Raw genomic sequence first — 25,817 nt, 5'->3', positions numbered from 1 at the left:
AGTGGCAGTGAGGCAGGACGGGCCGAGAGCCCAGGGAACTGCAGAGGCCAAAGAAGGAGCTCCTGCATTCCCGGGCAGCAGAGTCAGGCACCAGCTTCACCACAAGTGGTCAAAGCCGAGGCATGAACTGGGCACACGGGACATCAGAGGCAATGGGTTCACCCACAGGTTGCATTTGGGGCACACCAGGGGCACTCGGTCCCAAATGGACAATGAAGTCAGAGCTGGGGCCCACGCGGACAGGGAGCTCAGGGGAAGTGGGAAGCCTTCAGGCCGAGGGAAGGAGCGACAGGCATTCAGGAGAGCTGGAGCCCAGGCACAGGGCCCCAGCAGGCACGGCCAGGGTGCACTTACACTCAGGTACCTGGAGTCCAGCTCCACCTTCTGCTCCAGCTGCGTGAGCAGCTCGTTGTGAAAAGACTTCAGCTGGACATGGAGAGAAAACATCAGCCGTCAGCTCCAACACATGGACGCAGAACAGGAGGGGGGCAGGGCCAGGGCGGACGGTCACGAGACCCCGGGTGTCCCGGCTGTGTAGGAGCCCCTCCCCCTGACTGACGGGCCATGGCACTGCATGGCCAGGTGCGCCCTATGGAGCCAGGGGACTGCAGGAGCAAGTGCTGAACAGGAGTCTGGAACGTGGGACAATCTCGCCTCTGACAGCCATAAGGGCTCCGTTTCTCACAAGGGCAACAGAAACAGCTGTCCCCTGCTTCCTCTGCTGTCCCATGCCAGGGATCACTGCAACACAGGCCGAGAGGTCGCAGGGTCCATGAACCCGAATTGAAACCAGGGTCAGACCCCTGGCTTTAGACAGGATGCCGCAAACCAACCGCCAGCAACGTGCTCTGGTTGTCCGGGGTCTGCCTCTGCCTATAGTCGGAGAGGCCGGGGAAGTCTGCCTGGCTGCCTTGTGAGCTGCAGGAGTGGGGTCTGGCTGGGGCTGCGACCAGGACTCTCCCTGGAGCCCAGCGTGTCGTGGCCGGCTGTGGTGGCAGCGAAGCATGCGGCCCCGGTCTGGCCCATGCCCTTTTCTCCGACGTCCTCCTTGGAGTATGACTTGTGTCCTGAGCCAGGGTCCCTCCCTGCCTCTGAGTGTGGCTGGACAGCTCGGACTGTTCCGGCACCAGCTCTCCCACTGCACCTGCCCCTCCTCGCAGGGCCACGCTGGGGGTGGGACTCACCATTTCTTCCAGCTGATTCTGGATCTGCCTGTGGACTTCCGCCATCTGGAAAAGAACGTCTCCTGGGAAGAACGGCAGAAGGAAGGGGAGGGAGTCAGGTGCCCGCAGTCACCACCATCATCCCACTCTGGGCTGACAGCCACCCAGGGAAGCCCGGTGACCACAGGCAACAGGGCCCCAGGGGCGTCAGGGCCAGAAGGGAGGGTGGAGAGGGGACACCAAGAGGAAACAGAAAATTCTAGAATGACAAGGGACTCCAGACCTCAAATGCACAGCACGCCTGGCATCTTTGGGACGGACCTTGAGTCTCTGCAAAGGCAAGAGACAGGAAGAGCCCGTGTGTGCCTCACCCCAGGCGTGACAGTGAGTGGCAGTGAGCGCAAACATATGTCTTCACACATCCGACTCTCGTTCGCAGAGACCCAAGAGCTTCGACCCTCCCACCTCAGGCCAGGCAGACGGTCTGCAGACCCCACACCACAGCGTGCAAACCTCCTCTGGGGCACATCCATGGGCACGCGCTGGGCACAGGCTGCTCTGACTCCAAGACGCCTCACTACCCAGGCTGCAGACCCACAGCACCTCTGAGACTTCACCCAACATCTCCGCTTTGAGCCCCAGAGGAGCACGGTGGTCTGAGGAGGCCTGGCCCCATGGGATCGGCTCACCAGGCAGCCACCCTGGTGCACGGAGGCCTGGGCTCACCTTGCCATCGCTGAGGGCCCTGGGGACACACGGGCAGCGCTTGGGGACACTGATGTCTCCTCGGCCCATGAGCAAAAATGCAGATTAAGAAACCAAAATCGTGAGGCCAGGTGCGGTGGCTCACGCTGTAATCCAGGCACTTTGGGAGGCCAAGGCGGGTGGATCACGAGGTCAGGAGATCGAGACCATCCTGGCTACACAGGTGAAACCCCGTCTCTACTAAAAATATTTTTAAAAATCAGCCGGGCGTGGTGGCAGGCACCTGTAGTCCCAGCTACTCGGGAGACTGAGGCAGGAGAATGGCGTGAACCCGGGAGGCGGAGCTTGCAGTGAGCTGAGGTCACGCCACTGCACTCCAGCCTGGGCGACAGAGCAAGACTCCGTCTCAAAAAAAAAAAAAAAAAAAGAAATCAAAGTCGTGGCGGCAAAGGGGTGAGCGGCCATCAGAGGCCTTTTCCAGCCTGGACATCGACGACACCCGGCTCGAGTCCACCTGTGGGGGGCAGCCCCAGAGGCACAGGTGTCTGGGCTACCCTGATGTGGGCCTGAGCCACCACTCTGTAAGGGCCTCACCACACTGCTGCATCCCCACCTGCTTCCACCAAAGATGGGGGCAGAGAGGAGCTGAGGGGTCGAGGCCTCGAAGACACAGGAGCACGGCCTTCCCACCTCCCTCTGCCAGAGCTCCCACGGAGCTGTGATCCCATTTGAGACATGGTCACCAAGGCCAGCAGGTGTCCACACCACCAGCCCATGGGGCTGGCAAGCCAGAAGCCCCACAGAGGTGCAGCCAGCCTGGGTTCCAGGACCCAGCCCTGACACTCATCAGCAGAGCCCGAGACCCACCCCCGCCATCAGCACCACATGGGACAGGAGCCCTGGCCAGTGCCCACTCAGCCCCAGAGTGCCCACAAGCACCCAGCATTTGCGAGGTCGCCGGCCCCCTATCCTGGGGTGGGGGCCTGCAAGTTCACAAAGAGGTGAAGCAAAAGGCCCGAGACAACTCAGCTGAACTGTGCATGGCTCTTGCCATATTCCGTTTTTTTCATTTTTAGAGATGGGGGTCTCACTATGTCACCCGGGCTGGTCTCCAACTCCTAGGCTTATGGGATCCTCCCGCCTCAGCCTCCCAAGTAGCTGGGATCAAAGGCATGCAGCACCGTGCCTGGCTCTCGCCACATTCTGCAGCCCTAAATTATAAGTTAATGTCAAGACCAAATAACAAGCACGTATTCCCTTAAAAGGCTACACACAATGGATTCAAGAGGAACATCTGGAAGACAACATTGAACAGCAAATCTTTTTAAAAAGGGACTGTTGAATCCAAAAAGAAAAAAAATATGTGGAGCTTCTCAGGGGGTTCTGGTCAGGTGACGATCACCACCACCCACCTGTGTGGCTGCGATACTCAAATGTGCACCCCAGCATCCCCGCCAGCCCGAGCCCCCAGCCCCACACTGCAGCTGGTGCGCATGCAGGGGAGGCCCAGGCAAAGCTGCACAGACCAGGCGTGTGCCCGCCCTGAGCTTCGAGCGGCGGCTGCACAAAATCATCTCACGCGTTGAATTTTTAAACTGCATCTTACAAGCAGCTGCAGGAAACCACGTGGGCATGGAGTGTGAACGTGTCCGGAACCAGCGCTTAACCCCCGAGGTGCTGCAGGCGCCCCTGCTGGGAGTATGACTGTGTGTACAGCCACCAGCGCTTAACCCCCGGGGTGCTCTGATGCCAGCTGGAGGGACGGTCAGCCCAACACAGCTCCCACGTAAAGCACCAGACCCCTAAGGAATTCCAAGACCCTAAGATCAGCAGTGAGAGGCACCGGTAGGGGTAGTGAGTTCTGCTGAGCAACTAAGTCTTGTCTGCAGTTCCCTGTGTCCTTCAGGGGCCTGAAGAAGGAGTAGCAAGGTCAGAGCCATCGAGAGCCTCCCCGGGGTGAGACGTGAGGCCTTGTGTTCTTGGGCTCCCTCATCTCTTCATCTCTCCACGTTCCCTCCCAAGTGGCAGGCAGACTTATCCAGGCCCACCCTGCTGGGGGACAGTCTACCAGGCTTCCGAAGCAGCCTCACCTATCAGATGCCACCCACCCACTGGGAAGCCCACATCTCGTCCACAGCACAGGTGGGTCCTTAACTCAAAAGACGAGGTTCAAATGTAAGCTGAGTGCCAGTGGGCCAGGGCACACAGCACGTGAGCCAGAACAGACCGGCAGAGCCATCACCGTCGGAAGGATCCAGGGATCTGGGGTGCTGGGGGTGATGGACAGCAGGTGGCCACGCCTCAGGATGTAGGTGTGGGAGTGCAGCGGTGTCGCACCCAGGCTGATGGGTCAACCAGCTCTGGGCAGCTCACACCACTGGCCCAGGGCTGCCTAGGGGTGCTGGGGAGTGAGGAGGGGAAGGAGCACCGGAGGGCAGGAAAGGAGCACATGTGGGAGTCACGGGCGATGTGTTTCCTTTGGGATGAAAGTCTAAAAACCACACAGGCATCCTGAAAATGAGGCCTCTCTTTCTTCAACCGTCTACCAATGGATGCCATGAGTGAAGCAGCAGCTGGTCCGCACTGGGGTCACCGTGGGCCTCACCCCACCGGCTCCACCTCCACCTTGGACAGGGCGGTCGCCAGGCTAAGACTGAAACCCGCTCCACGGGACTGACTGACTGGGGAGCCCAGCCTCCTGTGGACGGGCTGAGCGCAATGATGAGGACAGGGCTGCCTCAGGACCTGGCTGGGGCACCTGCTCCCCAGCAGAGAAAACAGCACCTGAGTCAGGTGAGGCTGCAGAGCCCAGGCCCCAGGCGTGCCCGGCCAGCATCTTTCTGTCCTCGAGTCGGTTCTGCTTGGGGGGAGCACCTGGCGGAGAGGGGCCTTTCCATCTGCTGAGTCCCCAGCTCCTTTCTGGAATCCCAACAGAGCTTGGTGAGACCCCACGACAGCCCTCGATCTCTCCTGAAGGCTGAGCCCGGTCTCGCTCCCCGCAGGTCTTACCCCGACCTGCATGGGACTGTCACCCCACTTTGCAGGAGAGGGACCTGCCACTCCTACAGCTCGAGGCTGACTCGGGGCTGAGCAGGCTGGAGGTCAAACACCCCAAAACTCAGGAGCCCTGAGGGCTTCCAGAGGCTGCATCCTCAAGATCTGCTGCCAGCCTGGAGCAGCGGAGAGCACAGTCAGAGAGGAGTGGAGGCTGCAGTTCAGGAAGGCAGACGCCCGGCTCCCACCCGAGATGACACCAACAGCCGCATACATGCCCAGCTCCCACCCGAGACAGCACCCGCACCCACAGCACCCACAGCACCCAGCTCCAAGATGGCACTTGCACCCACAATGCCCACCTCCCACCCAAGACAGCACCTGCACCCAGAGCGCCCAGCTCCCATCCGAGATGGCACCTGCACCCACGGCACCCGGCTCCCACATAATACGGCACCCGCACCCAAAGCACCCAGATCAAAGATGGCACCTGCACCCAAGACGGCACCCGCACCCACAGCACCCATCTCCCATCCGAGACAGCACCCGCACCCACGGTGCCCGGCTCCCATCCGAGACAGCACCCGCACCCACGGTGCCCGGCTCCCACCCAAGACGGCACCCGCACCCACAGTGCCTGGCTTGCACCTGAGACGGCACCCGCACCCCAGCCACCTGCACACTCAGCACCACCAGCCTCAGGACGGGCAGGAAGCCCAAGCATCTGTCCTCCCAACATTGGGCTTTTTTTTTTTTAATTGGGAAAAATTCACATAACATAAAATTCACCATTTTTACCTTTTTTTTTTTTTTTTGAGACAGTCTCTCTGTCACCCAGGCTGAAGTACAGTGGCACGATCTCGGCTCACTGCAAGCTCCACCTCCCAGGTTCAAGAGATTCTCCTGCCTCAGCCTCCTGAGTAGCTGGGACTACAGGCGCCTGCCACCAAGCCCGGCTAATTTTAGTATTTTTAGTAGGGATGGGTTTCACCATGTTGGCCACACTGGTCTGAAACTCCTGACCTCAGGTGATCCACCCACCCCACCCCGCCAAAGTATTGGGATTACAGGCGTGAGCCGCCGCACCCGGCCAAGAAATTGGGACTGTGGCTGGTGTGGGGATTGAGTCCACGACCGTGGCATCAGCACCATGAGCTCAGCAATTGAGCTAACCGACCGCCCTGACATTTTCATCACCCCGAAGAGAAACCCATGGCCCCCAGCAGTTGCTCCCTAGCTCCAGGGAACCAGTCTGTAGAGTGGCCTATTCCCAACCCTTCACATCACTGCAATCATACAGGACCCTGTGTGTCTGGCTTTTCTCCCTGGGCACAATGTCTTCAAGCTCCATCCACGGTGTAGCCTGCCTCAGAGTCTCCTTCTTGTCTTTTTAGAGACAGCAGTCTCACTCTGTCACCAGGCTGGAGTGCAGTGCCACAGTCATGGCTCACTGCAGCCTCCAACTCCTGGGTTCGAGGGATCCTCTGGCCCCAGCCTCTCGAGGAGCTGGGACTATAGGGGTGTGCCACCATGCCCAGCTCATTTCTAAAACACTTTTGTAGACATGGGGTCTATGTTGCCCAGGCTAGTCTTGAACTCCTGGGATCAAGTGGACTCCCAAAGTGCTGGCATTATAGGTGCAAGTGACTGCGCTCAGCCACAGAATGTCCTTTTTTTTTTTCCAGACAGAGACACAGTCTTGCTGTGTTGCCCAGGTGAGTCCTAAACTCCCAGCCTCAAGTGATCCTCCCCATCTTGGCCTCCCAAAGTGCTGGGATTACAGGTATGAGCCACGCCCAGCCTGTCCTCCTTTATGGCTGAATATAATTTCACCCTACGGATACACCAGACGTTTCTCTCGGCATCTACTGAGAGGTGCGGGCTGTTTCCCGTGTGGCCTGTTCTAACAGAGCTGCTGCGACAACAGCTCTTCAGAAGCAGCTTCAGGGGATGGTAGCCCTGAGCCCCACCTGCACACCATCTGTCTTCCTGATGTGCGTTCTGGAGGTGCTCTCGCCTGCTTACCGCCAAAACGTCTCCTGGCAAGCAGAGCCCCGGGGAGCAGAGCAAACTGTGGGGTCTCACCCGCTGCCAGCACCCTTGACGTTTTGGGAGGTCAGAACGTCGGGGCTCTCTCAAGCATCCTCCACAACCTAGATGGGGCCTCCCCTGATGGCGAGGCAGAGCTCAGTGAGCCCTCCCAGGTGTCCACCTGCCATCTCCTCTCTGCCTCAGGCTGGACCTGGTTCACAGGGAAGATAAAGCAAGACTCGGATGAGTTAAGCTGCAGATGGTGACAGGGGCTGATTCTGGAAGGACTGTGCCTCCCGGCAGGACCTGAGACTCAGCGTTGCCCCCAGCCAAGCAGCCAGGCCTCTCGGGCTGTACTCTGGGGAGCGTCTGCCTCGCTGCCTCCTGACCCGAGCAGGAGCCGGTTTCCGCCAAACCTCAGGATGACCAACAAGAGGGAACACCCGGGTGCGGTCGCTTCTGCTTCTCCGCCTTATGTATTTTATTCACCGCCACTACAAAAAAAAAAAAAAATTCTCAGCAGACCCTCAAAAGCATGCACAGACCCTGGCAGAACCTCTGTGCCAGGACAGGGGTGGCAGTGCCTGGCTGGCCTCACACAGAACCCAGGGCTGGCCAGTGCAAAGGCTGGGCAGTACCGGGGGCCCGAATGTGCCCACGGAGGGGAGGAGCAAGAATTGAGACCCACCAAAGGCTGCCCTAGGGTTCCAAGTGGCCCCTGCCTGAGGGAGAAGGACACAGAGGGAGTGTGGTGATATGCATAGCACTGAAAGGGTTAAAAGCAAGACAGGCAGATGGAGGGAGGGTCCTTGGAGAGGGTCACTCAGGACACTCTCACAGGAGCTCCCCACAAGGCTAGGACCACAAGGAGGCAGGCACTGCTCTGACGCAGCTGTGTCTAGTGAGCAGATGAACAAGAAGGATTAACCGCTCATCCCTGAAGACGGCACGGCAGGACAAGCGGCCCACCGGAAGGCAGCCCACTCGACGTGGTGGCTGAGCTTCTGATGGCTTCACACGGTTCAAAGATTGAGGCGGAACCGGGGATGCCCTGGGTGGTCATCTGCTGAGCCCAGGAGACTCAGAGGGCCGGGGAGGCTGGAAGCAGAGGGAAAGGGGTGAGGGGGGAGGTGAGGGTGGTCCCGGAAGAGAGAGGGCAGCAAGGACGGGCCACAAGATGCCCCAGACCAAGCAGAGGCGCAGACCTGGCCGCCAGCTTCAAATAACAGGCACCAGGAAGTTTCCCCCAACGCCAAACACGGGCACAGCTGGAATGAATGTGGCTGGAGACGGCTCTGCGGGTGAGCTGAGCCGAGGCCGGCTTCACAACCACACCCAGGGGTTCCCACGAATGGCTCTGGCTCAACACAGTGGGAAGGTGAAGGAGACAGGAAGCACTGTCAGTCATGGCTCTGCCAAGCCCATTCTTCCCTGCGGTTTAGAAGACGACAGAACTACATTCTTCTTCTCCCAGCCCAACCTTTCCAACCTGGAGAGAAGTTGCAGGAAGAGTACAGCAAACACCCATTCACTTTGCTGAGGTTCCCTGGTGGCGCGCTTTGCCACAATGGCTTCAACACTCTTTCTGCGATGTATAGGTACATGCACAGGCACTCACACACATCCGTGCATGCACACACAGGCACCCACATGCACCCATGCACACAGACACACAGGCACTCACACACATCCGTGTTCGCACACACACAGGCACTCACATCCGTGTTCGCGCACACAGGCACCCACACGCACCCGTGCACACACAGGCACTCACACGCATCTGTGCACACACACAGACACAGGCACTTTTTTTCAGCCCCTTGAGACTCAACTGCAGACATCAATGTGATGCTGCCCCTGCCCCCAATACTCCAGCTGTGTCCTAAGAGCAAGGACCTTCTGCCTCCTCATCACGCCTCCGTTCTGACACACAGGAAGGTTACCACAGACGCACCCTCTTCTAATCAGCACACACCATGCTCCCGAATGGCCCGATGATGCCACTGACAAGCTCCTCCCTGATCCAGGGTCTCATCGAGGGCCCTGCTGTGTTGGGTTGGCACGTGGCTTTAGTCTCTCTCATTTTAGGAAAACAAATCAGCATTCCACCTCCTGGAAGACGGCTCCATCAGCACTTGAGACAAGTCACACACGGGCTTCACTGTGAGTGACGAGGAACTGGCGCCTGCCAGCGCCCGGAGGACTCTCACCCTTCCTCTGGGGTTCTGGGCGTCTTCAGTCCTTTAACCTAGAAGAGCCCCTCGCACTTCGGCTTTCACAACAGTGGCATTTTAAAGATTTGAGACTTTTCTTACTCCAGAAAATACAACATGTTCTTACAGTCTGCGAATGACAAGAGGCTGAGAGAGAGCGTGAATCTCAGACACAGTGAAAAAGACTGGGGGAGGTGGGAGCCTGGGCCTCGGATGCTTGCAGGCTGGTGTTGCAGGCAGATCTGTGCAGACCCTCATCCTCATCTGTGAGGGCAAACAGCAGCTCAGACCCTGCCCGAGGGTCCCCAAATGCTCGACTCCGAATCCCAAATGGAGCATAAACAGCCATGTCATGATGATTTCAGCTAACACTCCGCTTTGCCAGTTAAAAGATCATTTCTACCAAAACACGGCCCGAGGAGACGGGCCTGGTGATTGCTCCCATGAAGAAGGTCGGCAGCCCTGGCTGAGCCCAGGGTGAGGCGAACAGCACAGCCTCCACCTCCCCATCCTGGCCTGGTGCTCCTACAAACCAAGAGGTCGGAGGATCTGAAAGGCACCCCAGGTGGTAAAAGCTCTAAACTCCTGGGTAACCAAGAGACTGCACAGGAGGCTGGGACGCAGCGGTGGGGAAGGTCCAAGATGGCGGCTTCGATCTCTGAGAAGCAGGGGTGCTGAGCCCTGAAACGGGGAGGGGCCACTGGAGGGTTATGGGGATGGAAGGCCCCATGCCACCTATGAAGGGAGCTTCAACCCACTGGGGCCACCAGGGCCCCATTGCAGGAACCCTCCACCTGCCACCTATCTGTTGGCTGGGGGATGTCCTGGAGGTGACAGGCGCCCAATACTCAGGGCTGTGGGAAGGGACTCCAGGCCAGATGCCACTTTCTCATCAGGGAAGCGTGCATGTTCGTACCTGACACCTGGGATTAAATCAGTAAGGTGCAGGCTCATGACCACAGATAACTGGGTCCGTGAGGCCCACAGGACAGCCTGGCCCCAGGGCAAGGACTGGGGGTACATTCACCTGCCAACAGCAGACAGCCCCACCCCAACACCCATGGTCCCTTCTCATACACCCACCTCTAAGCAGAGCATGCTGGGTGAAGAGGTCAGGAAAAACGAAAGAAAGGCAGAGGCTGCCAGACAGCATCCGCCCGCCTGTGCTCAGAGCGGGAGGAGGGGCCTCTGGGCTCAGGTGTCTGCAAAGGTGGAAGAGCCCACGGACCTGGGTCGGCACCAGCCACAGCTCTCCCAGGAAGGCAGCCTCCTTCTCGGACAGGGGCCAGGAATTCAGGAAATGCCAGTCCAGGGTGGGGATGAGGAGACGGCTGGGAGGCTGTGGCCCAAGTGGGGCCCAGAGCAGAGCCTCTGCTCTTGGCACCAAGGTGAAACTGACGAGTGTGGGCGTCAAACTGGGCAGGAGAGTTTTCCACTGGACCCTGAGAAGTGCTCAGGTGGCCACGAGGCATGGACATAGGGACGCCGAGGACAGCTCCTCTTGTTCCCTGATTACATGAGTCAGGCCAGGCTGTGCAGGAGGAGCCGAAGGAGCAGGAAGCTGGAGGGAATCAAGGAACATTGTTGTGGACCGAGGTGGAGCCTGAGGAGGTCTCTGCCCTGGGGCATTCCAGCCATCTGGGAAAAGGGAGTGGCAGCCCTCGGGCAGGTGGAATGCAGGTGACCCAGCCCACCCTCCTCGAGCTTCAGAGGGCTGGAGCCAGCTGGGGAGGGCATGGCAGCCACAGCCCACAGGGAACGCCAGCCTGCCTGGGCGCGCTGACGGAGAAGCAACAGGAGCAGCACAGCCATAATGCTGGCCCAGGAGACTAGGAGACTGGGAGGGCTGGGGTGGCGGAAGCAGAGGGGGAGGGGTGGGCAAGATCACGGAAGAGACGGGGGGAGGGCAGCAAGGAAATGTAACAAGATGCCCCAGACTGCACAGGCATAGACCTGCATGCTACGGCGCCTGTGTGTGCCGCACTGGAGGAGGGAACAGGCCGCCCACTAGGCCCTACTTGGCGTGGGAACTGCTCCAATTCTTGGCTGCCTCCTGGACAGAGCTCGGATGGCAGTGTGGGAGCCAGAACAGCTCGCGGGGGCATGGGAGGGTGCAGAGAAGGCATCTGACCCTCGCTGTGAGTCTTCCGGGAGCGGGACTTGGGTCCCTGAAACAGAGGCTCAGGGACGTGATGGGCGCTGCTACCGAGTGGTCAGCGTGCTGTTTTTGGCCAGCGGATACCGAGGGCACAGAAACACTCGTTTCCTGGGTATATCTGTTGCTTCAGGGGCTCTGTGTGAGAGGTCAGCTGCTCCAACCTGGCCGCGAGCATGCATCACCTTCCGGAGCCTTCTCAAGTAGATATCCACAACGCTCAAATATCCTCGTGGCTGCTGGAGCCCAAAGGCACCTCGAGAGCTCATCACCACCCACCTGGGCAGGGCTCGAACAGAGCGCGCTCATCACGGGGAAGGACAGGCCGGGGGCTGACAGGACAGCTTGCTGTCAGAGCCCCCAGAGGGGCCACAGGACCAGATCCAGTGCTGACCCAGAGCCCAGGGATGCCACCTCGGGGGTGGCTCCTGCTCCCGCCCCTTCTCTCTGCTGCCCTCCAGCCACCAGCTTCTCCTTGGGAGAAGTAGAGTTCTTCTCCCATCTACAAAAAAGGCAAAAACGGAATGTGGCCGGGAGTAACCAACGGAAAAAAATCAATGCCTGTGTTGCCATGGTGATGACGGTAGCCGACGCTGCTTCCCCACACACAGTTCGGAAACCAAGCAAGTCCAAAGAGCCACCTTGGTGTCAAGGCTGGGTCAGCATTCAGATCTTGGATGGGGGGTGGAGGGAGAGCAGAGGCCAAGGCTGCCCTCCGTCACCCACCCCCATTGTCCTGAGCCACCACTCCAAATCACCGGCTCCGAGGATGGGCCCTGGACGAGCAATGCACCATCACACTGGGATCAAGGACTCTCAGGCCTGCCCGGGCCTCTGGCGCTGAATCTGCTCACACGCTCCCAGCGTCCCAGGCAGGCGGGGGGCTCCAGGGTCAGTAGCCATCCACCCAGGGCGGCTGGAATGGGGGCTGCAGAGGGCCCCTACGTGACACACAGGAATGGAGACAAGGTTCTGCGGGGGCTGAGCTGACCTGACACCTTCTCTCCATGAGTTGAGAGACCAGGCCGAGCCCAGCTCCCACAGCTGCAGGGGGAAAGGCGCGCCGGGGCCGCCTCCTGCCCCGCGTCCACCAGGAACTCTTCTGCAGCACCGCTCCCTACCTCTCCTCCCTTCAAAGCGCCTTCTCCTCCTTGTCCGCACGGAGATTTAAGGTCTGATGGGGCAGAGGAGTTTCCACGTTTCCACCTCTCTTTTGGCCACGAGCGATCCAGGTTTCCCGGCAGAGTACACTCAATGCCCAGCCCGGAGGCTGCCTGGACGTCCGCTCAGCGTGGAGGGCAGACCCAGGCCACAGCTTGGAGCAGAGCCTGCTCCTTTCTTCATGGGCAAATGTGCCTTTCAAAACCAACTTCTGGCCGGGCACGGTGGCTCACACCTGTAATCCCAGCACTTTGGGAGGCCGAGACAGGAGGATCGCTTGAGTGCAGGAGTTCAAGACCAGCCTGGGCAACAAAGCGAGATCTTGTCTCTATAAAAAGTTTAAAAATTATACAGGCGTGGCAGCACACACCCGTAGTCCTGGGTCCTCAGAAGCTGAAGTGGGAGGATCACTTGAGGCCAGGTGGCTGCAATGAGCTATGTGACTGTGCCCCCGCACTCCAGCCTGAGTGACGGAGACTTTGTCTCCAAAAAGGAGAATAAACAAAAACCACCACCGCCAAAAAAAAAAAAAAAAAGAACCAAAACAAGAAAACAAAAAACTCTCCAATCTTCCTGGGTACAACAAGTGCACCTCCAAAGACCCGGCCACCTCCGCTGCCTGTTCAGGTCCCACGGTACGGCATCCTCCCAACGTGCCCTAGGCACGGCTCCCACAGGTCCGGGGAAAACAGAAAGGCTGGGAGGGGAACTGAACCTTGCCCAGAAACGTGCTGGCCAGAGGAAGCTCGTGAGTGGACAGCCCCGGGGGGGGGTACCCCGAGTGGGCAGAGGGAGCTGCCATGGACGGGGAACCGTGCCCCCCACCTAGGCTTTTCCAGGGGCCTCGCAGACTGCACCTCCCGAAAAGGAAGGGGCCACTGCAGAGGCAGGGAACAGACTCGAGAACTCCCACCAGGCGTCCTTGAAGCCAGCCCTGGACCCCAGCTGCCCACAGAGTCCCATGGCCATGAGCAGGGGCTGCCGAGAAGCCAGGTGGGCAGTTCAGAGGGCCGCCCCGTGGACCGCTCCCCAGTCTCTCTGACCACCTTACCAGGGGCCAGTCTCCCTGTCACCCCTCCAGCACTCCATGGGGCGGCATGAGCGCCGCCCCTCGGTACTTGGACCTAGGACTATCTGTGCACGCGTGTGTCTCCGTGCCCGCGTGTGTGCTCTGGTTGGGTGCGTGCACGTGTTCAGTCTCTGCCCGGGACACAGTCCAGTCAGCCCTGCGGTGATGCAACCGCCTGCACGTGACTACTGCTAACAATTACAAAAATGCTTCCAATGTATAAACTGTACGAAGGCGACTCTCACAAACGCCCGCGGACCCACCATTCAGAGCTACCAGAAGGTGATGTTCTGCCGTTTGCCCTTCAGACATTTAAATAAACAAGCACAGCAGGGACAGCCGGAGGGCCCAGCGCATCCTTCTTAGCCCAGCCCCTGCCGCCAGGACCACCCCAGGGCTGCTGAGACCCTGTCCTGGCTGTTTCTACGGGGCCCAGTGCCGGACAAGTTGTCGAATGTGTGACTGGGGAGTGGCGGAGCCTGGAACAGCTGGAGTTCAGCAGTGGGCATGCAGGAGCACGTCTGGGACAATGGTCACAGACTGTGGACAAGGGAACCCACTGATGCCTCCCACAGCACAGAACTCAAGGCTGGACGGAGGCACTGGCAACCAGATATGGCCCCCCAACCTGAGAAAGACCCCTCCGCAGAACTGGAGTCCCCCAGGCCCTCCAGTAGCCACAACCAAGGGGCCATCGAGGTGGCCTTCTCTGCAGTACCAGACTTGGGGGCACCGTCCTCAGGGCAGGGAAGCGGGGACAGGGGACACAAGAGTGGAGCCCCCTGAGATGGGCTCCGGTCCTGGCTCTGTCTCTGAGGCTGCTGACTGTGGGGTCCTCCCTAGGTCCTGGGCTTTGTCTCACACTGATCCTGGGGGTCGAGGATTCAAGAGCGGCTTCTGGTGTGGACCCTGCACCGCTGCCCTCCTACACCTGGGGCCAAAAGAACACCTGTGATCCGGATGGCACTGACCAGGGTCCTGGCCTCTGGGGACAGACCCTCTCTGACAGCTGCTCTGCAGGGGACAGAAGCCATTCAGACCTCCAGTTCCTCACGCATGTCCGTGGGGAAGACCAATGCTGTGAGCGTGGCCTGCTCCTAACCAGCCTCGCCTATTTGTGCTCCCTGATTATTGTCCAAGGGGGAACATCGCTGCTGGGAGTTTCCCAACCACTGACTGGCTCCAAACCCTACCAGATGCAAACAGGAGCAGAGGCCGCCCTGAGAGCGCCAGCCGTCATCTCCCTGGGTGGCTGTGACCAGTGTCTGTCAGGCCTGACATGCCCACGCTTCCGCCAACTGGCACCACCCAAAGTGCACGGGACCCACGTCCCACAGGACCCCAGAGATGCAGACATCTGCCCACGGACGCTCCAGGGCCAGCACCTGTGCCCCCAGGGCCCTCGGCCTGTGGCCAACACTCTGTGGGGCCCCATCGGAGGCGGCCAGCACCTCAGCAGCTCCTGGCTTGAGGAGGAAGGCTGAGCGGCTCCTCTCTTTCCCTCCCTAGGGAGCACTGGTGACAGCACCAAGGGATGGCAGGTGCCATCAGCTGTGCCTCACCTGGGGGACGGGCGGCCCCAGCATCGCAGGGGAGAGGCCAGCTGTCCTCCCTATTCTGGCCGGCTGAGGCCTGACGCTGTGGCGTGAGTGCTCAGGGAGGAAAGGTGCCTCCCCGCTGTGATGCTGGGCCAAAGAGAGCAGCAGCAACGCCAGCAGAGGACACCCAGCCGGGCCTCAGAGCCTCTCGCTGAGTGAGACTCCAGCAGCCCCTCTGCCGGCCACGCTCGGAGCTACTGATCACCAGCAGGAAACGGCTCAGGATCAAACCACGAGCAGCCAGACCAGGGGCCCACACTTGGCTGCCGAGGCTGCAACACAGCCAATCCAATCAGGACGGCTGCTAATCTCCCCGAAGAGCTGAGCCTGCACCGCAAAGCTGTCAGTAGGCAGGCAGGGCTGGGCCACCCCTAGCTGCAGCCAGAAGAGAACAAGGCCCCCCCGGCCCCTTCCCCCGCTCAGGCGCTGGTGGGTCCCCACAGAGTTAAGCAGGAGCATGCGCCTGCCTCTGCGAACAGGCGGTTGGGGCAGGGTGGGCCCTGAACGATCCCCATGGGGCGGGAGGCAGGGCCCAGGGCAGAGTCCTCCCCAAGTACCCTGGTGGCTTCTTCGGGTGGCTGTCTCTGGAGCACCCTTGCCCGTGTCCTACTGTAAGGAGGGAGGAATAGTGTGGCGTGAGGGAGGTACAGGCAGGTTGGAGCAAGGTTGGGCTCCTGGGTGCACTGTGCACGGAGCCGCCTGAGCCCAGAGGGGCCGTGACAAAGCCGGACAAGCTGCTTGGTCTCACGGAGAGCAGGAGGCCCTACCAGGTGAGTGACACTTTGGCCAACGGGAGCCACTGGAGACAGCCCCAAAGGCCCCTTGGGGTTCACATGACCAAGGACGTTCTCTTCTGCACAGGCCCCCATGTTTCAGAGAGACAGAGATGCTGCACACACGGAGGGAGCCACTCCATGCCTCTGAGAGAGAGGCTGACACCTGCGGGCACAGGAGGGGCACCTGACCCGTGGGAGCCGCAGGCCCCAGCTCTCCCAGCGGGCACTGAGAACACCCGCCTCACTCTGGGCAGCGAGGTGTGCACTGCAGCCAACAGCTACAGGAAGTTTCCAGACCACACCTTAATTCAGTGACTCAGTGACTAAATCCAGCCCACAGTTTCAGGCAGGGACAATGCCGCCCGCCAGCTAACATCCTCATTCCGAGGCTGGCCCAACAGGGAGCTCCTGCCACTCTCCCGGGCACCCGGGGATGCCGGGCAGATGGCAGAGCATAGGCCCAGTGCACTCAGCAGGTACACACACGCCCTGTGATCACAAACAAGCATGCTGTGGGCACCAGCGGGTACACAGCGGCCTCTTCAAAGGACAAAAACAGACCAGAGGCCTCCAGAGATGGGCAAGGGCTGAGCGAGACAGCCTGGCTCAGGTGTTCCATGGCAGGGCCACAGAGCATTCGGACAAGAAACACAACAGGCCCAGGGCCCCAGACAGACAGGCTGGACACGTGCCTCTGACCACACAGACAGAGGCAGGCTGGACGTGTGGGTCTGGCCACACGAAGTGCAGTGCTCTCTCCTGGGGAGGGTGTGGCCCCGCTCACTGCAATGACAGCCCCCCTCACTACAGATGTGGCACCGTCCTCAAGAGCCGACAACACTCTACAGGGTGATTCGACATTAGCCTCCCTACAAAGCCAGGCCAAAGGGCAGCTACGTGACCCTCTCTCCATACAGAGGGTTCTGGCAAACAGTGCTAGAGTCACCTGCCCAGGTGTGTACACTGCACCAGGACCCCAGGTCACTGGGATTCTGGCCTGCTCCCCCCATCTGCCTCCTCCGTTGGCCAGCATAGGCTCAGGCTCAACCCAGCTCTGTGCACTCCAACCTCGGGTGGGGGAGCCAGAGGGCCTGGGCCACAGGCGGCTGCCAGCAGCAGTGGGTGGAGGGGCGTGCTCAGGAGTGCAGTGCCGGGGCACTGCAAACCACAGCTGTTGGTGAGGCAGACTGGACAGCTGCCCTCCACCCGCAGAAAGAACCAGTGCCACGTCAACCCAGGCACCCCTACGGCCCAGCGGCATGGGAAGCACCTGCCCTGCCCTCCGCCCTTGGGTCTCCACACCAGCCCCTGGTGGTGCCAGCCACCACGGAGGGGCCTGAAACAGAGGAGGAGGAGCCACTCACACATCTTAGCAAATTCCCCAGATTCCTGAGGCTCTCAGCTCAGGACCCTGGGCCCCTGCAGGGGGCTGGGACGCGCACAGCACTGCTTCTGTGACCAGGCTGGGCCTGCCCTCCCTCGGGTCACCTCTGCCAGGCTTGCTCCTGGGCCACAGGGATTGGCCTACGGGACTCAGATCCAGTTGGCCACTTCAATCTCCCCGAGCTGCCAGTCAACCCAAACACAAAACCCCAGAGGACCAGGAGCAGACGCCCCTGGGAAAAGTCTAACCCGATGCCCCTGGGAAAAGTCTAACCTGGGCACTGGGTCAGGGGCTGTGAGCGCGGCGGGCGTGCCCCGGAATTACACCTGCTGGAGCTGGAAAGCAGAAGCACCATGGCGGGCACTGGAAAACCAGTCACCCAGCAGACAGCCGAGTGTGGGTGGCTGCCGGCTAGGGGATTAGAAGGGCTGTGAGAAGCTTCCGGAACTTGGAGCTGCCACTCCATTCCCTGACTAAGCACTTCCATATCAAAGCAAAGCCCTGAGAGTTAACTGCAGAAACTCTCTCACTGCAGGGAAAACCACCTCTGACTGAAGACCGGAGGCCCTTCCCTCTGTGAGGTCTGCAGGCCACAAAGCCCGAGGCTGCCTCCCCAGCTGTGCGCCGTGCGGCCAGAGCCGCAGGTACACAAAGACCCACGGCACCAAAGGCCGGCTCTGACCCAGCCACTGCTCATTCCAGAAGGAGAGAGAACAAAGGGGCAGCCCCAGCTGCTCATTTAAAGCAAAAAAGGACTCTCTGGGATTTCACCCCCCGGGCCAGGCTCTGGTTCAGAAGCACAAAAGCTCCCGCAGGCCAAGGCTGGCTCCCTGTTCCGGAGACCTGAGGCTCACTCAGAGCAGCACTCTTGGCCACAGTGACGGGTGCCGCCGGGACCCTCACTCTTCCCCTCAGAGCAGCACTCCTGGCCACAGTGACGGGTGCCGCCGGGACCCTCACTCTTCCCCTCAGAGCAGCACTCCTGGCCACAGTGACGGGTGCCGCCGGGACCCTCACTCTTCCCCTCAGAGCAGCACTCCTGGCCACAGTGACGGGTGCCGCCGGGACCCTCACTCTTCCCAGGAAGAACAGAGCGCAGGGCTCTGCAGGGAAAGGGGGGGCGGGCAGCATCACCCAAGTGATTAGCCGGGGTTCAGTGCAGCCGAATCCTCCGTCATCCTGACGGGCCTGAAGACAGGACCTCCCCATGAGGGCTACATAGCCCGAGGCCACCTCCCTGGCTGTGGGTGGCGCCAGCCCAGAGCTGTGGGTACAGAGAGACCCACAGGACTAAAGGCAGACTGCCCTGTGAGTAGAGTAGGTGCCACATGGGAAAGAAAAGGTGGGAAGAATGGAAGAATGAAAGCGGGAAGGAATGAGGAGGAAGGAGGGCAGCCAGGGTTGGCACCACTGCTTGCGTGGCAACCCTGGCCCCACACGGCCACAAGGCCACACCCAGAGAGGCCTGGGTGGGAGACCAGCAAAGAGAGGACAGGCTGGGGCCCTGCTCGGCCGGGTATCAAGACCAAATCACTGAAAAACACCTCCCGGCCAAGCAAGGGCTGATCTGAGTCGAGCACCTCCACCCCAGCACAGACCAGTGCTCTGCCTCCCTGGGAGGGGCTCCACCCACTGATGGCCTGGCTCATTCCCAGACAGCAGGGACAGTACCTTCCATCCTCCTATCCCGGGGCAACAAGGACAGTTGGAAGAGAAGGTGACCAGAAATGAGCAACGTCCCCGGCTGAAGAGGAAGAACAGGAAACAAACTCAACACCAAACCAAAAATAAGACTGTTTCGGGCCAGAGCGAGCCACCACACGGTAACAGGGCTCAGCTCATCAAGAAGGCACACCCACACACACGCGCTTAATAACACAGCCTGCAAACACAGAAAGCAAAAACTGCCAGAGGAACCGCGGAGGCCCCGGCCCGGGGAGTAAGACGCACGCCTCCTTCACTTATCGCACAACTGGCTGCCGCACAACCCCACGGGGCCTTGTGGAATTCATCCCGCAGGAGAGCTCAGCCTCAAGGCCCCTCGGAGTAGCTCATCTAGAAAAACTCACCGGGGGTAACTCAATGACTCATGGAGGAGGACAAAGAAACTGTTACACGTACATGGAATATTCTACAGCAGTGAAAACGAATGTATCTGCGTGTGGCAAGAACACAGAGGGACCTAAGACGCAGTGAGAAAGGCAGGTTGCACAAATCCATCTTCCTGTGGCACCAAGCCTGGAATCTCAACAAGGCCCTGGGCTCCTCAAAGCCCTGCCCCCCTCCCAGCCTCATCCCCTCACACGTTCCAGACCTTTCATATTTCTGCAAAAGCCTCTTGTTTCTGTCCACCTCACACCTCACACATTTGGACATACCCTTTGCCCCTCTCCTTCGCCCCTCCTCTTAACCCCCGCAGTCCTTGCCCAGGTCCCTGCTCCTGTGGCCCCCAGAGGCTGCACACCACTCCCAATCATGGGGTGATGCTGTTCACGAGCCTCTCAGGACCCTCCACCACAGGAACTATACCTTCAGGAAATTCCTGACACCCCAGCACAAACATCTCCAGAGCCTGCAGTGGGGGGAAAAGTAACACTCACATAAAATCAGCACCAAGATGGCCCTGAACACAGCAGTGGTAGAGCTGGAAGAGGACGGTGTGAGGCCCTGCCTCTGAACACGGGGCGTCTCCCTCCCCCAACTCCAAACCAGTTAAGCCACCAGCGCCAGGCAGAGACAATGGCAGACACACACTGGCTCAAACGCATTCCCCATTCACCTACTCAGAAACCTAACAACAAAAAAGAAAGAAAGAAAGAAAGAGAAAGACAATTCCCCGAATGGTGGGAGTACAGGAAAAGAAAAGACACAGGACCCGGAGAACACGGGGCTCTGACCCGGGAGGAGGAGAAGCTGCCTCCGCACAGCCCAGCAGCCCAGGAGGGAGCAGGGCGGCTCCAAAAGGAGAAGAGACAGAGACTGACCTCCCAGCCAACAGCAAAGCCAGCGCAAGGGTGTGGCTGAGGCTTTGGGGAGAAATTCGTGAGGGTGCATTGAAAACAAAGCAAACCAAGAAGCGAGGCCATTATTAACTCCAGAAAAGCAAAGGCGTCATAATAAATATCACAGAGCCGTAATAACAAAATTCCATGACCTGCAATACCAAAAAAATGGTAATACCAAAAAAAAAAAAAAAAAATCAGTCCATTGTACTTCATTAAAATTAAATACTTTTGTCCTAAAAACACTATTACAGAGCTGGGTGCAGTGGCTCATGCCTATAATCCCAGCGCTTTGGGAGGCTAAGGCAGGAGGATCACTTGAAGGCAGGAGTTCGAGAACAGCCTGGACAACATGGTGAAATCCCGTCTCTACTAAAAATACAAAAATTAGTCGGGCGTGGTGGTGGGTGCCTGTAATCCCAGCTACTTAGGAGGCTGAGGCAGGAGAATCGCTTGAACCTGGGAGGCAGAGGTTGCAGTGAGCCGAGATCGCACCACTGCACACCAGCCTGGGTGACAGAGTGAGATTCGCTCTCAAAAAAACTAAAACCGGCCGGGCGCGGTGGCTCAAGCCTGTAATCCCAGCACTTTGGGAGGCCGAGGCGGGTGGATCACGAGGTCAGGAGATCGAGACTATCCTGGCGAACACGGTGAAACCCCGTCTCTACTAAAAATACAAAAAACTAGCCGGGCGCGGTGGCGGGCGCCTGTAGTCTCAGCTACTTGGGAGGCTGAGGCGGGAGAATGGCGTGAACCCGGGAGGCGGAGCTTGCAGTGAGCCGAGATCACGCCACTGCACTCCAGCCTGGGAGACACAGCGAGACTCCGTCTCAAAAAAAAAAAAAAAAAAAAAACTAAAACCACTATTACAAAAAGGAAAGGCCCACCAGACTGGAATCAAATATGTGCAAACTAGATTCCTGGCAAGGGACTTCCATCTAGAGTATACAGAGAACTTTTATAACTAAAGAAGACAAACGCCCAAGTGGAACAAAGGGGGAAGATTCTAACACACACTTCACCACGAGAGATGAACAAAACACAAAAAGATGCTCCACGACATCAGTTAATGAAGGAAATGCAAACTTGGGAATGCCCCAAACTAAAACCACCCAGGTGTCCGTCAACAGGTGAGGGTACGACCGAACCGTGGCACTTTCGCACAACAGGACCCTGCAAGCTATGAAATGCAACAAATTCCTGACGTGTGCCGCAGCAACGCGGCTCAGAATAACCACACACACCCAAGGAAGCCGGACAAAAGAAGACATGCCGTATGGTTCCATTTATGTAAAACTCTAGCAAATGCACACTAAATTACAGTGACAGAAAGCGGATCAGTGGTTGCCTGGAGATTGGGGGGGGGGGGCCCAAGGACTCTGGGAGAGACAGACTAAGTTCACTGTGGTGACTGTGGCCACAGCTTCACAGGTATACATACGTCAAAACTCATCACACTGGACACTCAGATACCTCAATGAAGTTGTAGAGTCATCGTAATACAGTGTCTGCCTTAGCCATGAAAAGAATTAATATCATCAGATAATACCGTACGTGAGTTTAAACAAATATTGTGATAATTATACTGGGTGGGACAAGGGATAGCATAAAAAGGCTAAGTCCATATCTTCTGTAATAAGAATCTGTTTGATGATGTCTAAAGTTTTTTTTTTTTGAGACAGTCTCGCTCTGTCGCCTAGGCTGGAGTGCAATGGCACGATCTTAGCTCACTGCAACCTCTGCCTCCCAGGTTCAAGCAATTCTCCTGTCTCAGCCTCCCTAATAGCTGGGATTACAGGCGCGTGCCATCACGCCTGGCTAATATTTTGTATTTTAGTAGAGACGAGGTTTCCCCATGTTGCCCAGGCTGGTCTCGAACTCCTGAGCTCAGGCAATCCACTTGCCTCGGCCTCCCAAAGTGCTAGGATTACAGGCATGAGTCACCATGCCTGGCCCTGTCTAAACTTTTAAAGAGGGGGGCGGGGAGGGGGAGTGGCGGGGGCAGGGGGAGGGGGATGAGGGGGAGGAGGAGGAGGGGGGAGTGGCATAAACCTGCCCTCTTAAACACGCGGCCGGCTGCGCTGCAGGACTTGGGCACCCTAGGAGGGTGGGAAGGGGCCAACTTTGTTTCAAATACGGATGTGTTGCTTTCATAAAAACTCAACTCCCAGCCATCTGACCCGGCAAGTCCAGTTTCGGTGCATGCACAGGAGAGATGAAAACAGGCTCACAGCTGCTGAAAGGTGACAGTAACCCCAGACACATGAAATGGGTCCGCCCATGCCATGGCTCATTGTTCAGCCACAAACAGGAATAAGGCCCTGACACGGGCTACAGCACAGACGGACGGTAAACACGCGCTCAGGGAAAAGGGTCAGACGCAGAAGGTCACACGCTGTATGCCTCCATTAATATGAAATGTCCAGAACGGGCCAGTCCAGAGAGAGACGCGGTGGCATGGCTGCCACGGGCTGGGAGTGTGGGGATGAGGGAGGGACTGCTTAAGGGGTACGGGGTTTCTTTTGGGGGTGCTAAAAACGCTTTGCGGTGATAAAAACGCTTTGGAGTTAGACAGGGATAATAGGTGCACACTGCAAATACACTAAGCCACACAACTGTACGCTCTAATGGGGTAACTGTATGGCATGTGAACTGTGTCAGTAAAGCTGCTACCAGGAAAAAAACCTGACTCCAGAGCCAGGCGGGCATGTGGCGGGCCTCTGCAGACGGACAGCGGGGCTCCACACTCCAGGAAGAGCCCTGGGAGAGATTCCACAAGGCCACAGGTAGACGGACGCTCCCTGATCCAAGTAAGAGTCCTCACGTCTCCCTCTCCTCCTGAAGCTTCCCTTCTCCTCCTCGTGCCCATGTGGGTTCAGCACCTTCTTGTAGTCAACCACCAGGGACTCTGCCAACAGGAAGTTCTGGAATCCCACCGTTTTGGACATACCCACCCCTCACTGTGGGCCACAAAAGCCTGGAGTTCCCCACAGGCAGACCCTCATGCGACCAAGGGAGGAAGGCACCTGGTCCTCCAGCTCATCTCCCAACAAACGGTTAATGATGGTAAGACAATGACTCGGCCAGGAGCGGTGGCTCACGCCTATCATCCCGGCACTCTAGGAGGCTGAGGTGGCAGGATCACTTGAGCTCAGGAGCTTAAGACCAGCCTGGGCAACATAGTGAGACCTTACCTCTAAAAAATCAAAAATAAAACAGTAGCTGGGTGTGGCGGCGCGTGTCTGTGGTCCCAGCTACTAGGGAAGCTGAGGCAGGAGGATCACTTGAGCCCATAAGTTCAAGGCCACAGTGAGCCGTGATCGTGCTACTGCATTCCAGCCTGGGCGACAGAGCAAGACCCTGTCTCTAAAGAAAAAGAAAACGCCCGTTTCACAGACACCCACTGCTTCTGCCCTTCTCCAAACCCTGAAGGCCTGGGCTTGCGCCCGGGAGCTCCAGAGCACGCTGCTGTTGGTTGCACTGGAGTCTCGGCCTCCACCGCCCTAACGCCATGCATCTCACACCTCACCCTCCAGGCTGAGTCTGTGGAGGCCCGGCAACCCCGCCCAGAGTGCCTCCTCCTCTCCTCCCCAGTCTGTCAACACAGCGGTGCCTCAAGGAACTCCCAGCGTAATCCCAGCACTTTGGGAAGCCAAGGCGGGTGGATCACAAGGTCAGGAGTTCAAGACCAGCCTAGCCAAGATGGTGAAATCCCGTCTCTACTAAAAAAAAAAAAAAAAAAAAAAAAAGCCGGGCGCAATGGCAGGCACCTGTAGTCCCAATTACTCAGGAGGCTGAGGCAGGAGAATCGCTTGAACTCAGGGTGCAGAAATTGCAGTGAGCTGAGATCGTGCCGCTGCACTCCGACCTGGGTGACAGAGTGAGACTCCATTTCAAAAAAAAAAGAAAAGAAAAGAAAAAAGAAACTCCCAGCAATCACCAGACCTGCAGCAAACATCCCAGCGCGCCTGCCCAAGGGAATGGCATGGTGGGGGGAGGGGGCTCCAATGAGGGGCCACAGGGGCTGCTAAGCACGCAGGACTTTGAGAGCGAACTGGAGAGAACGGAGCCTGGGCAGGCAAAGCTGGTTCCCGGGATCCCGGCCCCACCGCCTCAGCATTAGGGAGATGGAGCCTCTTCTGGGAGCTGGAATTGACACAGAGCAACCCAGGACCCCCCAACCCACCGCCTGCCGACACATCCAGGGCCTCTGTCAGTCAAGGGGGCTATCAGTCCCCAAAAAGAAAAGTAGAAAAAAGGGACCAGGGCCAGTCCCACTGACGCTTCCCCATCCGAGGGTCTCCAGACCTGCAGACCACCTCCCAGATCGGCGGCCACGGGGAGGTAATCAAGAGCGAGCACGGCCTGTCCTCTATGACTGGAGGGAAGAGGAATCCAAGTGGTTTCTCCAGCAACTCAGGCTTCGTCGTGCGTCGAGGAAGCTCTGGGAGCAGCAAGTCAGCACAGGCACAGCCAGCCTGGGGTCTCCCAGGTGGGCAGAGGAGACCTCAGCACCACCCAGCTAGGTGAGGGGACTGTGGAAGCATGGACTCCGCCTCAGCCACGCCTGCAGCACCACCACGCGGGCCCTGACTTTCCAGGTTTTGCCCTGTGTCCCTTGACATAGACGTCGTAGGAGCCACCACAGAAAATTTGCTAAACACAGACAAAGCGTCAATAACGTAAGCTGCCAGTCAGCCAGCAGACACGCTGCTGGAGCGTCTTCCTCAGGGCCACACCGCACGTGGGCTTGTATCCTTTTTCACTCATTTTAATAGCAGGAATGAATTCCCATGCCATCTAATCCCATCATCCAAGCACACAGACCCCATGTCAGCCACTCCAATTTGCCGGGAGCACCTTTAAACATGGGTTTGCCTGCTCATCCTCACCCTAAGCTGCACGTCTCAGGGGACGGGACCCACCGCCCACTTTCAGCAGGATGTGCCCCTCAAGGCAGCTCCCAGGGTGACAAATATTTTCCCATTTGACAGGCAAAACCTGATGTCAAATCAAAAAGCGGCTAGACATAGGACAGGGCCCCAGAGCTGCCTGAGGGCATCAGGCGACTGCCAGGCGGGGTCTCACCGAGTTCTTTGGAGCCCTGGCTCTCGCTGGCCAGCTCCCCCATCTTCACCAGGGCATCAAAGTAGCCTTTGGCTGCGTACGTCACACCTGGGAGAGAAAAAAGGGAGCAGTTATTTCCTCCATGAGGCACGGACAAGACTCTTCCCCAGCAAAAACATGGCAGTCTTCGCATGCACAGGCCAGCCCCGTCTCCTGCCCAGACAAGCTGGGAGAACATTCGGCTTGCTGTGATTTCTGGGTTGGACAGAACCCATCTCTTGTTGATATTCTTGTTTCACCCCAATCATGAGAGCTCCCTTGACTCGTAAGAACACAGCTTACCGGTTCAGGCCCTGGGCTACTCAAGTCAAATTGCAGAGTGCTGATTCCTATCACGTGCTACCAGGCGGGGTGGGGGCGGGCGGGGAGTGCTGCACTAACTAAGTGTATTTCATGAGACAAAGAACCAACCCCGGGCAAGGAAACTGCAGAGCTGGGC

At 58.5% G+C, this 25,817-nt stretch overlaps 1 protein-coding gene across 8 annotated transcripts in view; it reads right to left on the bottom strand.

The window, feature by feature from the left end:
* The window catches only part of BAIAP2 (BAR/IMD domain containing adaptor protein 2), a 78,067-nt gene that overhangs the window by 30,638 nt on the left and 21,612 nt on the right, over nt 1–25,817 (bottom strand). For 6 of the 8 annotated variants that reach the window (XR_012426323.1, XR_010582160.2, XM_045375656.3 and 3 more), the window contains exons 3-5: nt 25,340–25,426; nt 1,185–1,246; nt 355–426 (exon numbers count right to left, since the gene is read on the bottom strand). Coding sequence is in view for 6 of the 8 variants with exons in the window: in XM_045375656.3 (XP_045231591.1) it covers nt 355–426; nt 1,185–1,246; nt 25,340–25,426 (221 nt within the window). In the remaining 2 variants the exon portion in view is untranslated. Of the gene's footprint in view, nt 1–354; nt 427–1,184; nt 1,247–12,382; nt 13,596–25,339; nt 25,427–25,817 lie in introns of those variants that run through there. The other 2 variants (XM_065532460.2, XM_074020860.1) reach the window with 1 other exon arrangement.

This window comes from Macaca fascicularis, chromosome 16, assembly GCF_037993035.2.
Source record: "Macaca fascicularis isolate 582-1 chromosome 16, T2T-MFA8v1.1".
Taxonomy (NCBI): domain Eukaryota; kingdom Metazoa; phylum Chordata; class Mammalia; order Primates; family Cercopithecidae; genus Macaca; species Macaca fascicularis.
This window is presented reverse-complemented; position numbering and strand designations above follow the sequence as displayed.